The sequence below is a fragment of the Carassius carassius genome, chromosome 8 (genome assembly GCF_963082965.1).
Source record: "Carassius carassius chromosome 8, fCarCar2.1, whole genome shotgun sequence".
Lineage (NCBI taxonomy): Eukaryota > Metazoa > Chordata > Actinopteri > Cypriniformes > Cyprinidae > Carassius > Carassius carassius.
The window spans coordinates 18360748-18379703 of NC_081762.1; the positions used below are offsets into that span (position 1 = coordinate 18360748).

Sequence of the window (18956 nt, forward strand, 5' to 3'; positions counted from 1 at the left end):
CCTGAACAAATTCTGCACCACTCGTTGAGTCTCATTCAATGTGTCTATATGAAGTTTTCATCAATGCATTTGCAAATAAATTTAGGAATAAATATCTAAATAAATGTGTATACAAAATATACATAAAAATTAAAATACACTCAAATTAAATTATATAATATAAATGGGAAGTGCATTAACTAAATGGTTCTACAATTCACAAAATATGCACAAAAATATCAAATCACATGTAATTTATGTCTATATAAAAGTGTAAAAGTGTGCATCGTTACAGAACAGAATTATTTCCCTCATATGGAAGTTTGGGTGTGTATTACACTGAATACTAGCTAAGGCTATGAAAGCGTGTTTCTGCATTAAAGATAAGAAAAACAATAAGAAAAGGAACAAAAAAATACAGTATTTTTATAAACACAGAAACGCATCAACTTTTCTATTTTGCATTCTGTGGCAGAAACAAACAAAAACAGAATTGTAAGATATAAACTCAAAGTTTCAACTCTTTTCCTCACAATTCCAAATTTACATTTCACAATTCTGAAATGTATCTAGAATTCAGATTTTACATTTTGCAATTCTGTCTACCAAAATATATTTAAAAAAATTATAATAATTACGACTTTTTATCTCACATTTCTCTCAATTGCGAGTTTGTTTCTCATAATTAAGACTTTCTTCTCAGAATTATGAGTTTTTATCTTGCAAAAGCAAGTTATGTTATCTCGCAATTAATTGTTATTTTATTTTTTACTCAGAATTGCAAGTTTACATCTTAGAATTGCAAGAAAAAGTCTATTAAGAGATATAAACTGAAAATTGTGACAAAAAAGAGAGAGTAAGAAATGAGCTAAGAAGTCACAATTAAATTATTATTATTATTATTATTATTATTATTATACTTATGTTTCTATGGTGGAAACAGGCTTCCATAACAGGCACATCCTCCCTGCAGAACAAATTCCTGTTGTGAACCCAGCTGAATTTTTTTCTGCGCATGAGTAAAAATGCAATTAGTGAATGACACAGAGATTTATTGCAGCAGAATGCATCTAAGCTCGGTTAGTTAACCTATTAAGATTATCAAATGTATATATTAAACTGCTCTTTAAGAACACGTGGTTCTGGAACACCCACGGTTCAGAGACCATGTGGGCTGCGGTCAAAGCACTTTATCGCTTATCCAGTTGTCCAAACAAGGCCAAACTATCTCTTCAAGCATCCCGCTGGATACATAGTATTTATTCTGAGATTTCTCACCGTAAATTTTCAGCCGGTCAGCTCTGGGCGCTGGTCCGAAATGAACTAAGTTAGGAAGTTGAAGCACAGCATCGTAATCCTTTGCCATTTAGAACTGCCTACGATCAGATCAAATCACTGAAGCAGTAGCAGATGGTTTGGAATCTTATATTTACTTTGATTTAACGGCTAGCTTGTAATATTTATAACATCCCCAATGTGTACACTTTATAGGATTGATGATTTTATAATGAATGTACATTTGTCATTCTGACAAATATCTATTTTTATAGTTTCTTGTAAATAAAATATATTAACAGCCACTGTTATATTTTATTCATGTTGCAATTTACTCACATTAAAAAGTATATTCATGCATATACCACTGTTCAAACATTTGGGGTCAGTAAAACTTATTTATGCACTTAAATATGGATGCATTTAATTGTTCAAAAGTGACAGTAAAGTCTTATAACCTGTAAAAAAAGGTTTCTATAATTCAAATAAATGCTGAGGGATTCCTGAAGAAGATAATGAAATAAAATAATGCATCAAGAAACTCAAAAATATTAGATGTGTTTTTAACATGGATAACATTAAGAATTCTTTAGCAGCAAATTATCATATTAGAATGATTTCTAAAGTATCATATGACACTAAAGACTGGAGTAATGACTGCAGAAAATTAATAGTTACCATCACAGCAATAAACTACAGATTAAAATATATTCAAATAGAAAAAGCTTATTTTAAATTGTAATGCAATTTCACAATATCTTTATTGTTTTTACGCTTTTGAATGGTAGTGTATGCTGTATAGTTTATGAAAAACCATTGTCTAAAAACTTGATTTTACAATAAGTCTATATAGTGTAATCATTTACTTCAAAAGAGTAGCTGGACTGTAGTTTAACTGTAAAATATGAGTAGCTTAGTTGCGAAGTGGTTTCCCCAGCACGGTCATAATATTACAATTCTCTTGTATGTTCTACCACTTCATATGACATTTACTTTGTACTGATTCTGCCTTATTAACACTGCCCAATATAAATAAAATATATATCTACAAACAGCATTTAAGATAGGTTTACTCATTCACTATCAGAGCTTTCCCTGGCAAGCACTCTTTGATAGCCTGACTAAGGTCTGCATGGTGTTTAGTCCTCCTACTCAAAACACTGGTTGCCATGGAGCCTCAGCTGTGGTGTCTACCCCATCCTTTGCTTTCTTTTACTCTCTCCCTCATTCTGTGCTTTCTAATTTCCTCATGGCACTGGTCACCCTCCCCTGCTGGAGGCTGCGATTTTGTAGTGTGATATTCCCTTTTCAGCACTCTCTCTGTTACTCTAAAATCAGCCAGCGTAATACAGACATCACAGTCCTCTCCCAAACAGATGGTCTCATTTTCAGGAAAGGCACTGTTCCTGGACCAAAGATGCTGCTGTGTGATTAGAGTTATTATATGAGCCCTTTGAAACTCTAGCATAAGAGCTCTGATATAGTTTAAAGTGATAGTTCAATCAATAATCTACATTTAATCATTTCAAATTTGTATGACTTTTATAGAACACAGGAGGAGATATTCTTCCAAATACCCTATTTTCTGTTCCACAATATATATTGGATGGTATTTGGAATGGCGGTGAGGTTGAGTAAATGATGACAGAATTGTCCTCTTTAAGTAACAAATTTTTGATATTGCATTTTTTTTGTCTAGCTCAGCTTTATTTAGTGAAAATACAAAAGAATAGTTCCGCTAAGAAGTGTAAACATTGTGCTTGCCAACATTGTTTGGTTTCTTTAAGCATCCCTACCATCTTGTCACAGGAACGTCAGCTCAACCAGTGGCAATAGTTTGAGGCGAGACTAACCAATTGCAGATGTTTTCTGGAAAACGTACAGTCTTTAAAGTTGTCATGAAACCAATGTAGGCTTTTCATCTGTATTCTGATATACACAATGAAAAAGAATGTAGGGCAGGACTTCATTCATTCATTGATTGTTGACTGGACGGAGGAAGATCTGAACACAAGCATGCAGTTGATTGTAAGGAAGGATTCAAATAATTTTATGAAGCTATGAGAATACTTTTTGTGTGCAAAGAAAACAAAGACTAGGACTTTATTCAACAATTCTTCTCTTCCATATCAGTCTCTGCCAAGCATTCGTGAGTTTGGGTGAACTAACTCTTTAAATGATTTGAGATGTCCCCCAGAAGATCAAGATATGACATTTTGAGTATTACTGTAGGTAGAAGAAGAAGAAAAAGAAAGAAAAAAAACATGCACAGATAAACATCCATTTTGAAAATACATAAGGTGAATTTTCATCTCATCCCAGCTTTAAAAAAAAGGTGGCAATAAGCAACATCAAAAAAGCATAATTTAAAAAAAGCTTGAATAGAATAAAGTCGATTACAATGCTCTCCTATATTGGTTTGAATTTAAGAAATGAAGCTCTGGAAGCATTGCAAGATGCATTCATGCCAAAAAGCATAAATTCAATCTAAATTTTACACCTTGTACTTTTGCATACTTTAGATTCAATCTGACAAGGCACAAGCCTCCTTCATTGGGTGAGAACCTTTTCGGTTTTCTGCTGATCTTTGCGCTTAAGAGACTGGATTTATAACACTGCCAGAAGGATGCCAAATGATAACACGGGAGAGAGGACTATGATCCTGGCTCACCCTCACTGTAGCTAATTTAATAGATGAGGACAGAGCAACTAACATTATCGAGTGTCCCGTTATAAGCTAAAAAAGTACATCAAGGCCTTCTGAAGCAGCCTTTGTGTGTTTTTTTTAGTCCTCTTATAATGTAGTGTGAAGAAGAAAAAGTTTTTGCAATGCAACCCAGGGTTTATACTTCAATCTTTGCTAAAAGTGGAACAGATGACTCAAAGATATTTTGAATTTGCAGCAGATTAAATATCTGTGGCAAGAGTGATACGAACATAATCTCAAACCCTTTCCTTACGATATTATGCCTGAAATTGTATTATCTCTCCATGCAAAATGGCAACAGAACTTTTTTCTCTTTAGTAAGCTGTATAAAAATGAAACAATACTTAAAAAAAAATAGCATTGGTGCTTACAAGTGCATTTTTGCATTTTGAAATTATTATCACGTATTAGCTTAAAACAAAGCCTGACATGCACATCATTGATTTTCAGACTGCCACTGGCTGCCCCATAACTCCTCCAGATCAAACCTCTTACAACTGCTTTCCTTCAAATCTGCAGCTTTAGAGATTGTTGTGAGAATATATCCTGTGAAATGGGGATAATACCTTTCCCAACGGCCAGACTGTACTGTTTCTGTGTTACTTCTTTGCTAAGCAACATTCCATGAAGTTCAGCCAGAGATCACTGACATATACAGTAGATGCACGCTGTGATGGGTGGACCAAGCAACATTATGGTAGAATGACTAATCACTACTCTGAGAAATGATTCCTAAAGGCCTTTAGAAATCACAAATAATTCCACACAGACTAATAATTTGACTGTGTATACCATAATGTTGTCACTTAAGATTTAAAAAGAGAAAGAATCCCAAATAAAGCACCACTTTAAGTCTAAGCCAGCCTTTTCCAAACCTGCACAAAATTCCCTGGGTATTCGGTAATGACATGCCAAATAGCTACAGAATATTTATACATTGTGATATGACGTCTGCTACTTATGATCTCACGAGTGGGCGCACAAGCTACAAATATCGTTTTGCTGGGTTTGCTGGTAGCCTATTTACTTTGAGGTTTCGCTGGTATTTGCTCTGAGTGCATTAAGTTATTCCAAGTCTGTTCTGAGGAGCTTATCCGTCATTTCCAGTCTGTACAGCGTGAGAAAGAAAACATCGGGAGAGAAAGTGAGACAGCTGCTATTGAACAGGCAGAAACTGAATTTTTCTCCTCAAGTAAGATCAACTGACTCAGCAAAGCGTGACATTAAGTGTCGTTGTCCAAATATCAGTTTTTGGAGCTCTGCAAATAAACTTTTTAAGGAAATATCACACATTTTTTTCCTGCAGGATATGAATACCACTAAGCAAGTTTATGATAGCTCTAATGTACTCAGAGATCAGATTCTAAGACTGTCTGTATTTGTATCATGGATTCATGGTCACACCACACTATAAACGTACATGTAGTTGCACAGCCATCTAGTGGAAGAACAAAGAAATGCCACAGAACCGCGTCTGTAAGGACAAATAGAGCAGTTTGGATTGTAGTTTTAAAACAAGAAAATATTGGAATGGCTTCCCTTGGGAAAATATAGAGTGGTTTAGATTGACTGTTTTCAATTTATGATGAGTAAGATGTTAAGGACTGGTCAACATTCTAGTGAAGAAAAAAAGTTTCTTATATGAGAGATTATATAAAGTGACCTAATAAGCATTATTATAAAATAGCCTTAACTTCGACAGTGTGATCAGGATTCCTAAAGGAATTTATTTTGTTATATTTGTGAGCAGCCCGCTGTACATTACTCCACGGTTATTTATCAAAATATTATTGATTTCAGTTATGATTTCTTATCTCATAGCAGGGTTTTTCAAATATTGCCCTGGAGGGCCAAAGCGGTGCAGAGTTTGGCTCCAGCCCTGATCAAAGTCACCTGCCTGTGATTTTCTAATGATCCTGAAAACACTGATTAGCAAACTCAGGTTTGTTTGATTAGGGTTAGAGCTAACCCAGATAGCATGTAGTAATCGGCCCAAGCTCGGCTGCCCTGCGGAGTCTCCGGCTCAGGGCATCGGCGAGTGTTATCCGGGCCGAGTGTGGCCCGCAGTCTGCTCTCACGCACTTGTTTGTGATGCGGCTGTAAAGCACTGGCCCGATTCCTGTTCAACCAGACGGAGTCTGACTGTAAAGTCCAGACCACTTCTGAAAATGACTCAGCTCGGTTCAGTCATAGATGGTTACATTAATATGGCAATAATTAACATAAAACTGTTTTAAACTTGACCCCAGAACTTTACAGTATGTTAACTAGATAGGCTACACGTTAAATGTCGTGAATTTGTCAAATACATTATCTGCCATAATAAATAAAAAATATATATATATAAGTTATTATCCTATAAATGTGAAAAGCCCTTTCAAAACAAAGGTGAAATGAACAATGCTCAGGCTGAAAAATGTAAATTCATGTCTGTAAAGTAGAGGGCGCAGCTCAAACAAATTACATGAAGAATGTGACACTGGAGAAGAAAGTTCACCATTATTCAGCAATAAACAAAAATGAAACACAAATGTGTTATTTTTGCTTAGTATGGTTGAATTGGATTGTCGAAGGTCAGCAGTAAATACATGGTTTATTAAAATGGGATAAAATACATAAATTATATTTGTCTTATTTAACATAATTGTTACAGGGTTGTATACTATTCTGATTTTGGATTTGACTGTTTTTTTATTAATTTGGAGGGACACCAAATCTGTTTTTGTGCAGGTAAGATGAGTAAATACATGTTCATATTTAGTCATATTTTAGTGCAATACACCAGTATATTTCTCTCGGTCACAGTTTTTAAAATTTTCTCTAACAAGAATAACACTCATAAACAACCATGATATTAAAGCATGTGGTTCACTTGCAAACATGCAAGTAAATTAAAAAAAAAAATGTTTTCCTTCAAACATAATATGTCTCAAACATGTTATTTTCCAAATGAACACAGAGACCTCTATACTTGGTACACCATACACAATGGTGGTAACAATCAGTGGTTAGTGTTTGAGTATAAATGGATCATTTTGAGTAGAAAATGAACTCCACATGTCACAAAACAGTAAGTTACTAAAACCTAACAACAAAAGCAACCATAAAACATTGTTAAATACAACTCAAAGACAGTGAATAATTAAACATTTTTCTTTTAATTATTCATGCCCCAGTGCATGATGGGAAATACAGGAACATAACATTGATATTTACTTAAAGAATCCTTGTAAACATAACAAGCAATTCCTAGTAAAATATACTTATAAGTTCAAACTTTAAATTCTACAAGCTTAAATTGAGTACTGATATAGAATGTACTTATTTTTTTTTTAATTCTTGCCTTAACTAAATTATTTAATGTAGAAATTACATTTGTTTTTATGTAGTATTTATTTCACCACAAAATCATTTTTATCAGTGCAGTTTCAAGACAAAAACACAAAAACCAATGATTTTTGCACACGCATACTGTATTTTGCAATGTCTGGCACATTACACAGTGTTCTAAAATTGTGGCGCTTAACTATAAAGAAGTTTGACCCTTTATAGAACATGCTTTCCCACTGTTTTTTGTTAACATGCACTAGACACATGTGTTTGACCATTGCACTCACATCTCGTACATGACATTCTAAAATGCGACACACAAGTTGAAACACACACAGTGTTATAAAAACAGCACTCAAGTTTAAAAAAGTTTGACTTTTACAAAAAGTGCTTTTCCATTGTTTTCTATTAACATGGTGGATATGTTTGACTGTTGCACTTGAGTCTCGCATCTTTTGTACTATAGCCTTGCACATTACACCATGTTCCAAAAACACATTGCTCAAGCTCATGTTTAAAAACATGGTTTTCCATTGTTTTTCTGTAAATATGACAAACATGTTAGACAGACGTACATCTTTTGCAGCATCTCACCTTACACTATTGTCCAAAAGTGCAACACTCGAGTTAAAAGTTTGCCATGCACCGGACCAGTTAAAAGTTAAACATTTAAAAGTGCATACATTGCGTTTTTTCCATCTCTTTGCATCTTGCATTTTTGCATTCCCCTGTGCTTTCACTGATTTTTCGATGTAAGGGTGTTTTTCGTAGCGTTTTGTGTAAATGGCCCCTAAGTCACTGCTTCAGTTCTCTTGTCAACATTCTTTACCTGAAATGCAATTGAGATGCCAACTTCTAGAGACACTGACTAAATAAATAAGTAGACATAAAATTTTGTTCATTTGAGTTTAAATTTTTTTAGCATGTGAGAAGAGACATCAGAATGTCCAGGAACACAGAATGGAATCTCCTGATCAACATCTCAGTGTTTACTTTGTGACACTGACCTCTTGCTTATTATGGCTCTTACTTATAATTGACATGAACAACAAATATTGATCTGAATATAACTTATTTCATTGTTCTACATACCACATAGAGTCACAAGTACAACTATGTTGTTTTCCACAATGTTATGTTTTGCTTTGATCTAAACTTGAGGTTGGAACATGCCAAAAAGGCATCCTAATTTTGAAATGATAAATTGACTTTCCATCCTACAATGCCAAATTACAACTCCGAGCTCCATACTAATGTTGTGGACTGGTGGTGATTAAATGTCATATAAACACATGGGGTGCTTCTCAATTCTTATTTGTGCATCCTCGTTTCCTCTCCTCGCTTCCTTTCCTCGCGTCTCAGCTCCGCCCCCTGTAGGATGCGAGGGAAGGCTGCAAGGAAAAGACGCGAGGACGGAGGGATCGAATGAAAGCTTTTTTTACACATTGGAATCCTTGATCACTCGAGCGTCACTTCGTTGCGTCATAAGCAGCGCTCAGAGGATCTGCCCTCATGTTGTTGAAATTTGTTTATTTAAGAAATTCATAATAAATAATAATAAAGAAAGATACCCTGTTGAAATATGTGAGGTGTGTGGTTTATATAAACTGCAAAAGTAAAGTAGAAATCAAAATTATTGTGACCGATGTGAAGGGGGAGGAGAATTTATACGTGCGTCACGTTTTAGTCGATAAAACTCTTCCGCATAGGATGCACCTGTGTATCCTCGCTCATGACTCCTCTGGAAGCCTCCTCACTCCTCGATCCTCGACTCCTCGCGGTGCAATTAGAGAATTGAGATGTCCTTCAAGATGGCTGAGCTCGATCGGTTTCCGGGTCATAGGATAGAGGACGGAGGAGAGAGGAGACGAGGAGGGATATTGAGAAGCACCCATGGTCAATGATTCAGTAAACTCCATTAGGTTACACGAGAAACCTTTAACTAGTCAGAACTACAAATTGACTATAATACCCACAATCCAGAGAAGAAAACACTTCCGGTGAGTCAGCTGCGATTCAGGAAGTAAATCTATTATAGTGACGGGAACAACATCACGGGACTCTCTTTGCATTGAGCAGATTAATAAAATATTACCTGTGACTGATCTGTACACACCTGTAATATAAGACAACATGTCTAGGCAGTCGAACAGAGCCACAGACAGCAAGAAGATGGTGAGTGTGTCTTGTGTTTCCGCAGATCTGAGCTAAATGCATGCAGCTAGCTAAAATGCTTTTATAATAATCGGAAAATAAGTTTGTTTGAGCAGTGTTTGTATATTTCCATACAAATAAATAAAGCGTAGTAGACATGTTACCTAGACGTGCATTCGTTTATTCCACTAGTTAATAATTTTTTTTTTTTTTTTTTTTTTGTGCATAGACATTAGACTTTCAGTCAGTCAATCGTGACTGGTTTTTGAATAAAAAATCTTGTGAAATGCTTTTTTTTAATAATCGTTTGAGGGAATTATAATGATATAGGCCCATTGGTTAGAATGATACATGCTTTCATAGTATTATGCATTGTGTGTGATACTTTTTATTTTAGTATAAGTATTACTGCACTGGGCAGTAGGTTATATGAAGTATTGATACACTCTCAACACGGAACAAACAGTACAGTAGTGAAAGCAGAGAAAGTTTATCCAGATGTGTAAATGCAAGCATTACTAGAAATTACGTTTTGGCTACAATTTGACATGTAATAATTAATGTTTGTGATAACTTCACGTTGTGCCGTGAGAGGGCGCTCAAGACCACTGTGTGCCCGCATCCATTCAGTCCTGAGTATTACTAAGACAATTTATATATATATATATATATATATATATATATATATATAACTATAACTTTTTTTTTTAACTGTGACCCTGTGTACATGATGTGCTATTTGGATCCTCTGAAATCATGCAGCAGAGCACAATCTTTAGGTTGTAAGTTCAAGCAGACCATGTGCTTCTGTCATTAAAGAAAAAGGGGGCTATTAAAAGTATCTCCAATGTTACTGTTTCACTCCAGTTATTATGCTTATAATAAATGTTGAAATAAAAAGCAGGTGTATTAATTTACCAAATGCATAATAGAAGCATTCCACTAGAAATCTCAGACATTTGGATAGTTTCCTGTTGTTATGAAATTCCCATTTTCTGATCTTAGAAAAGCAATGGTTATATTTTTAGTAAATTGTTAACAGTGGTTAACCGGTAAACACAGTGAATATTGTGAACATGTTGTTGGGTAATTTTGGGCGGTCTTGTCTTTCCCTTAAACAGAATTCAGAATTATTCACTCTCACTTATGGAGCCTTGGTCACTCAGTTGTGTAAGGACTATGAAAATGATGAAGAAGTCAACAAACAACTGGATAAAATGTGAGTCTGTCTTCCTCCGTTTCTCACCTATCCATCCAATCTGGTCACATTAAACAGTTAACAAATTACGGTTTCTCTCTTTTCTAAGATTGTAGATTAAGCAGTCAGTGTAAGGATTAGGTGCTGGAACTGGTCACCTTTTTTTATTAATTTTTTTGTAACAGAGAGGGTTTAGTGTGGGTGTTGTATAGTCAGTAGGCTGTTATATTAGGTGTGGTGATTGTGCCATCCAGTCTGCTGAAGTTGGGTTAGGTGGTATGAAGTGTATAAAATGTGCCACTCTAGGTTTTTCAAGAGCTGTCTTTCTCCCCACCCTGTTAAATGAATCGACTAGCTTTAGGTTACACCCCTGGTTTTTCAGATGCATGATTCTGTTCCCCACTTGGCTGTACTTCTCAGATTCAATTCCACTGTTAGAGTGGATCCAGATGAAAGAGATGGATGAGAGTGTTGATGGTCTATTTTTTTTCTGTTTGCTAGTTCACATCTCATGTTGTACAGCACTGATTCTTTCAGCTGGTGGGTTGCAAGGCAGGAAAAATTAAAAATGAAAAAAAATGTATTTAAAACATGTTGACTATTGTTATGTTTTTAAAGTAAGGCTGCATTTATTCAGTCAAAATAAAGATCAAAACAGCAATATTCTGAAATAGTATTACAATTTAAAATACATGTTTTCAATTGCAATATATTTTTAAATATAATTTATTCCGGTGAAGTCAAAACTGAATTTTCAGCATCATTACTCCAGTCTTAAGTAGGGGTGTAACGATACGCGTATTCGTATTGAACCGTTCGGTACGAGGCTTTCGGTTCGGTACGCATTATGGACCGAACGGTTCGTTGGACTAATTAATTATATTTGGAAAATAAAAAAAAAATTGTGAAATATAATGATATGCGTTCAACAAGGTAGCCCAATAACCCAAACGACGTAACAGGCAACGCCCCTGACACCCCCGAAGAAGAAAAAAACACCAACTTATATGTTTATGTTAGGCTACTCAGTCAGGCGCTCGCTCACTCAGTACGCGCTGAAGGCTCGTTGCAAAATGGCCAATGCGTTTAACAGACCAGAAATAGAAGATCCTCCAATAACCAACAGGTCTGGTGTTTGGGTGCACTTTGGATTCCCTGTAAGCTATAATGGTGATGGCAAGAGAGTGGTGGATAAAAAAACAACGATATGTCACATCTAGGGTACACCAGCGGGAATAAAAAAAAAAAAAAAAAAACACCAGCGGGAATACTTGAAACATGTCAACTCATTTACGCCGACATCACCTTAGTGTGTCAGTATCTGGGAAAAGACGAAAAAAAGGAGAAACATACACGCAACAAACTATCCCCGCAGCATTTAGACAAACTTTTCCAACGGATTCAAACAGGGCATAAGACATCACCACGGCGATTGGTAGGCTACATTTACATTATAGCCGCGGATATGAGACCTTACTATTTACCATTGATTCTATCATCACCATTATAGCTTACAGGGAATCCAAAGTGCACCCAAACACCAGACCTGTTGGTTATTGAAGGATCTTCTATTTCTGGTCTGTTAAACGCATTAGCCATTTTGCAACGAGCCTTCAGCGCGTACTGAGTGAGCGAGCGCCTAGGTTTTAAGAACATGCTTATTGTAATTGAGCCCCGTTACAATATTCCTTCACGAGCCCATTTCAGACAGACCGTAATTCCTGCTTTGTTCCAAAAAACATAAGCCCTATAGAGAACCAATTGAGTAAAAACACACTCAATATAAAGAGTTATAGAGTTCCATATAAAAAGTAACATCTTTGTATTTGTTCATAACTAATATAACATTTTCATTTTTTTTATAAGGAGCTGTTTTTGTTTTATACAGTATGCTGCTAAGAAAACACCATAGAAGATGGGTAAAGAATAGCTCCATCATTGTTCAATGTAAAAAAAAAACATACTTTGTTATTTTTATTAAATAAAACATTTTTTTTTAAATCAAGGAAATTTATCTGCCAATTTTTTCTTTTTGCTGTATCTAAAACGTACCGAACCGTGACACCAGTGTATTGTATCGAACCGAACCGTGAATTTTGTGAACCGTTACACCCCTAGTCTTAAGTGTTACATGATCCTTCAGAAATCATTCTAATATGCTGATTTGATGCTCAAGGAAGGAAATCATATTGTAATCAATGTTTTAAACAGTTGTAATATTTTTGCGGAGACCGTGGTACTTTTTTTAGGACCTTTGGTGACTAGACAACTCAAAAAACAGCAGACCCTAAACCAGTATATAGTTAAAATAAATAGTCTTATCAATTTTTCAAAGGAAAGAGAAATGCCTTCCATGTCCAATCAAAATCTCCATCTGTCGCTTGGTAGAAGCTCAGAACATTGACGTAAACTACGCAGGGTTAAAAAAAATAAAAAATAACCCACACTACAATGTCTTTTCACTTATTTTCTTTGGTGTTAATCGCACTGAAATCTCACTCAGTACATTTAAATGCACTTATTGAAATGTAGTTATGAATGTTTTCCTGCACTAAAGGCTGTGCATATCTCATTTCCAGTCATAATTTTGCATATTATTGGGCCTGTTCAAATAATTGTATGAACTTATTTTTATGTTTGAGCAAGTACATGTTTGTTGCTTTTATTTGTAGTAATAGTTTGGTACTGTGTTGGGTCGCCACTTGATGTTCAATGAAAAATCTGAGCCCTGACTCAAAACCAGTCAGGAAGCTCTGTTTTAAAGATTGTGGGAAAGCAGTGAGGATGCGTGGAAAGCCCTGAGATGCTTGGAGTCCAGCAGTTGTGATTTAGAGAATCAGTGGGCAGCGTGTGTTCTTTGGCTGGGTGGTCTTTTCATTTAAACCGTGCCTTGAACTAATCCAGTAGTCCCACTGATATTGTGTTTGGCAACATGTCTGAAATACAATCTTTTTTTCCTCTTGCTTCTTTAAAGCATTAAATATAATATAAGCAAAAGCGAGATTTGACTTTCTCTCCATCCAACAAGTTTGTGTCTCTCCTTTCGAGTGCTTGAAGCTAAAGGGCTTTGGTAAGACCTTCAAAGTAAAAAGAGATTATAGTTCTTAGGGTTGCGTTGGTGGGTGAAATGAGGGCGATTGAAAGCGAAGTTGCTCTGACAATGACAGTTTCACAGTTTCCCTTCTCTTCTTCCATCCTTTCAAGGGGATACAATATCGGAGTGCGTCTGATTGAGGACTTCTTGGCTCGGTCCAGTGTTGGGAGGTGTCACGATTTCCGAGAAACGGCCGATGTCATTGCAAAGGTAACGTGAGTACTTGGAGCCAATCAGAGCGCATGCTGAGCCCACCCTTAGGCCAAGTGAGAGAGAAAGAAAGAGAGAAGCAGGCAGGCATGTTAATGCGCAAGCAAGTGACTGGAATTTGAACTTCAACCTGCAGTAGCCCACATATTTTCTTAGCTTTCATCACATCTTTCTACTGTTTTAAATTTTTCACAGTCACAGCTTGAGAAACATCCACGCTACACTATCGCAAAGCCAATTGGCGGGCCGTTTGTGTGGCGTTGGAGTGAACCGAGACACTCGTGTTCCTCTCGGCTTGTTTTCTTTGGTCTGCGAGAGCCACGGACTCTGTGTTTTTATGAAACAATGCACCTCACCCTAAGCGTATAGGGTTAACACTGACAGGATTGACAGAGCGTTCTTCCCTCTGTCCGTCACCTGTCCATGCTTGCTTGGTCTCGTCTGTCTGTCTGTTCTCCTTTCTTCTGTTTTCTCTGTCTTTCTCTCCTCACTTTCCTCCACGTGTGCCACGTTGTCGAATGTTAATCCAGAATGCATCAGTTTGCTAGGTCCCTGATCAGAATCCTAAATCTCTGGGTCTTTAAAACAATTTTTATTAAGTCACTGAGGGTTAGAATGTGTAGGATATTGTTTAGTTGTTTATGGTTGCTGTGCAATGCAGTGACTGGGAGTGTTAATACAAAATTGTGCGCTCTCAGGTGTGTGTATTTTGGCTATTTTACGGCTTCAAACAGAGCACATCCATTATGAAATGAGGATGAAAAACACTTTTTTTTTTTGTGGAGTTACTTGTTGTGAAGCTGTTTTTGCACTGATGTTCTGAGGATGTAAGAGATTCACAGGACTTAAATTCTGTTCAATATAAGCCAATAATTGTTGTCATTATAATATTCATTCATTTTATTATTGCCTTAAAAACTAAAAGGTATCGCTTTAAATGCTCCTAGCTGTTTTTATTTTTTTATTAAGTGTATATATATTTGTGTGTGTGTGTGTGTGTGTCGTATTATTTACAGACTATTACAGTTAGTATATTATATATTATAGTTATAGTAATTAAAATTTAAAATTGCTTTTATTTGTATATTTTTACTTTTTTTACTTTAATTTTAACCATTTTAATTTTAGTTCATGTTTTTGTAAGTTAATGTGCATTTGTCATTTTATCAGTTTTGGGTTATTTTTATATTTGTGCAATAGCTATTTAAAAAAAAAATATATATATATATATATATATATATATATATATATAGCCATTTCTAATCTTCTTTAGGTTTTTTTTAGTTAAAGCTTTTTATTTGGTGTTATTATTATAAAACTTACCTTTTTTTTTTTTTTTTTTTTTACATCTTTTTATATTTAATAGTTCACAATAACAGCACTTGCAACAAGTTATTTTAGGCATTGCAACATCATAATGAACAGTATGAAAAATATTTATTTATTTTGATATTTGATTGAAAAATTTGCTACATGTAAATAAACAACTGATATACATTTTAAAAAAGTAATAATAATAATAATATAAAATGTAGTCTTAATACTAGCCAGGTTTCTAAAATAAAAAGAAAGCATTTAATGGATTATCTAAAATTGTTAATAGTTAAATGTTTTTTAAGTTACTTGAATTTCCAGCACAAATTATAAAATTGTGATATACTGTTAAATAAAAAGTAATCAAGATTTTGGTGGTCTTATGGCCTGTTCTCAAAATGTCTTTTCAAACCCGTACTGTGCAGTTGGGCAAAAAAACAAGTCACTTCAGTGTCATAGTTGTGAATACAGCACCTAAAAAGAATGTAGCAGCTCTGCAAATTCACTTAATGTGGCCCTGACATCATAGATGTAGCCAAGCGAGTTAACATGAAGACTCGAGAGCCTTTTTGTCTTCACATTAACAGGTAGCCTTCAAGATGTACTTGGGTATCACCCCCAGCGTGACCAACTGGAGTCCTGCTGGAGATGAGTTCTCTCTAATCCTTGAGAGCAACCCCTTGGTGGACTTTGTAGAGCTTCCTGACAACCACAGTAATCTAGTTTACTCCAACCTGCTCTGTGGAGTGCTGAGAGGAGCTCTTGAAATGGTGAAGAGCATGTTTGCGTGAGATGAATCGATGATCTTCTGCTAACCCTCAATCACTGTTCACACTGAAGTTATTTTTCTACTTCTGCAGGTTCAGATGGCAGTGGATGTGCGATTCGCTCAGGACACGCTAAGAGGTGACAATGTGACAGAAATTCGCATGAAGTTCATCAAAAGGATCGAGGAGAACCTGCCAGCTGGAGATGAATAAGACTGAGAGACTTTTGATTCGAGAGACTTTTTTTATGTTGGATTAGAAACCAATACTCCAGTTTTGGTCAAGAAGGCCAACCAATCCCCAAACATTGCAAGTATTGCAATGCGAATTCACTGTCAAGAAGACATCTCTTGATGTGTCACCAAGGATGGCATGTTCTTTCCACCTGGTCCATGTTTTTTTATCTCCTACAAATACCTTCTTAAGCCTCTATTTGTATGTCAGTTTGTCTCTAGTATATTTTCTGTTATTCTTTTTGCATTTAACTCATAAATATGGCACAGAATGTTTAAATTATATAGTCAAGTATCGTAATTAGATTGAATAAACCATTAACTACCAACAACTGTGGCCAGTCCCTTCATTTATCGTTCTTCTACTCAATAGGCCTTTGACACAAACTAATATTTACTCAGTTGCAATAAAGCGCTCATTTGAGTGGGCCGTATCACACTGCTGTTTTAATATCCGTAACACTTGTATCAAAAACAACTTTAGATGGCTAATCTAAAACTAACATTTGAAGAAAGGGCCCCATGTTTGCCAAGAACAGAGACGCAGTCTTTTGAGACGCACATGTTTTGTAGAGAGCCAGTGGTGTTAAGGGGAGTCTAGGAGGGGACAAGGTATGTAGATAATGGGACCTGTGTGTGCCAAGCCTGGGGCAGATCCCTCCACACGTATGTAATGAAGTGTCACGGCAGCCCCCATCGCCGTCTTCGACTTGTCTTGTACTGGCCCTTGTGTCGTGGGACTGTTATTCCTACAGCGCGGCAGCACGATGTGGTTAGAGTTAAACAACAATAACAAGGGCCTAATTCGTCTCAGATGTTTACTCAAGCAACGTGGAAGCAATCAGGGCCTGGAGGGTCACTGGTGCATGTGCAGGACAGGGCTGTTTTGGGAGCCAGTGCGTTTTAGTGGTGTAGCCGAGGGGTTCATGGTCACGCTGACCAGTGGGAAGGGGAAGGCCGTTCGCTGAAAGCCATTAATTTCCCCGGAGCAGCTCAAAGTTCATTCCTGACACCTGTTCATCGCTTTACGTCATGATCTGGGCTTCTTTTTCCAGAATTCCACACCTCATAAATCACAAATGGAAAGACGTTTACTGCTTCTACTACTGCTTCCCATAAGCTAGTGTATGGGTTCGGTTTTATAAACTTTAGCCCATTCAGATGCAGTTTTCATGTGATTTGATTCACACTGATGTGATGAATAATGCATTCATTGTGTAAGTGTATTGGTTTGTTTCTTTGAGCCACTAGAGGTAGCTGTGAGCATTGTGGTGGGTGACCTTTTTTCTCTTTCCATTCTCATGGATTTTTCTGTGTTTCTCTTTAATTTGGTATTTGATTGCTCATGGAGTCCACCAACTGCTTGTTTTTGAATCTCTGGGACTGGGAAATTATTTTGTGGAATATGTTCCTTATCCACTCGCTCTTGATTCAGGGACATTTACAAGAAAAACAGTGGAAAATGTATGCGGAGCCCTGTCAGGCCGAATCCCTTGTCCCCTCTCACTAGATTATGCATACAATGTATGTATTCTGTACAATGTGTATATTGGAAAGCGAGAGAAATGGAAATGGTTTCGCGCAGACATTTGATGTAAATCATTTGGCAGAATTAGACCCCTGTATCATGGGGATATACAACTGGGATTGTGTATTGCGTGAAAACTTGTATCACTATTCCATATGCTCTCAGGTATTTCTCTTGCTCCTTCTTTCTTCCATCTTAACAATGCAGGATATCTCATTGGCCAAGCATCCGAAACAAAGTGATGTGTCAGTGTTTATTAACCATCACGGTCACCTTTAACAAATATGAATCTTGACATGAGAAGAAGAATGGACTCCAGATGAGATGACCCTCTCATCATCTTTCCTATACTGTAAGGTTTTTTTTTTTTTTCTCTCCGTCATCTGTATGCTCATATCGGTGTGACCACCATATTAGGCCAGTACTGAAATTCTTCATGGAGAAGGCACAAAATAATTCCAAGAAGCCCTTTAATGAATTGATTTTTACAAGCCATTTTTGTTGCATGTCTAAAGACAGGTCAATGGTAGCAAATTAAAGCATTGACGCCTGAAACTTCTTGCAGTTTGTGTAAGTTCTGTTATATGGATGGATTTTTGATTGGATTTTTAGATGTGGATGTTGCACTTCAAAAATTAATGTGAGTGTTCAGTCGATTGTGGAGGGGAATGGTTTGAGCAGACTAAATAATTGGAGAAGTTTTGCATACATCACCAGAGATCAGTCATTTTCACAGAATATTCCAATTTAGATTTTCTGATTAAACATCACAAAGTCAAAAAAAAAAAAAAGAAATTGATGAACTGTTCTTAATATATATAACATGCGTTTAGAAAATAGATTACAAAAATATTTTTTACTTTCATGTGTTTTAAAACCTGTATAATTATTTGTATGCAAATACTAGATTAGATGTCTAGCAGGATGTCTAAGTTGATCTTTTGCATACAATGAAAGTGAATGGTGACCAAGACTGACAAGCAAGATTTTATGTAAATATCATCTTAATTTTCTTTTTTCATACTCTGGAAGTCTTACAATGGCATGTAGTGCATATACAAAAAGCTGGTCAGCAGAAGGAAGCATGAAGTGCTCCAAAATTTCTTGGTAAATGGGTGAAGTGACTTCAAAAAACACAATGGAACAACACCAGCAGATGACATTGAA

At 36.1% G+C, this 18956-nt stretch overlaps 1 protein-coding gene across 1 annotated transcript; it reads left to right on the top strand.

The window, feature by feature from the left end:
- Positions 1–9298: 9298 nt before the first annotated feature.
- Positions 9299–16593, top strand: LOC132145444 (trafficking protein particle complex subunit 3-like). Its single transcript, XM_059556483.1, has 5 exons — positions 9299–9466; positions 10567–10664; positions 13848–13947; positions 15849–16031; positions 16122–16593. The coding sequence occupies exons 1-5, from the start codon at positions 9425–9427 to the stop codon at positions 16239–16241; spliced, it is 543 nt and encodes a 180-aa protein (XP_059412466.1). The 5' UTR covers positions 9299–9424; the 3' UTR covers positions 16242–16593.
- The last annotated feature ends 2363 nt before the right edge of the window (positions 16594–18956 follow it).

What these genes read in the sequence shown, in the direction of transcription:
- LOC132145444 (XM_059556483.1), top strand. Translation starts at nt 9,425, where the DNA reads ATGTCTAGGCAGTCGAACAGAGCCACAGACAGCAAGAAGATG. An exon ending in CCACAGACAGCAAGAAGATG is followed by an intron (nt 9,467 to 10,566) that starts GTGAGTGTGTCT and finishes TCCCTTAAACAG; the next exon opens with AATTCAGAATTATTCACTCT. An exon ending in TGAGAGGAGCTCTTGAAATG is followed by an intron (nt 16,032 to 16,121) that starts GTGAAGAGCATG and finishes CTACTTCTGCAG; the next exon opens with GTTCAGATGGCAGTGGATGT.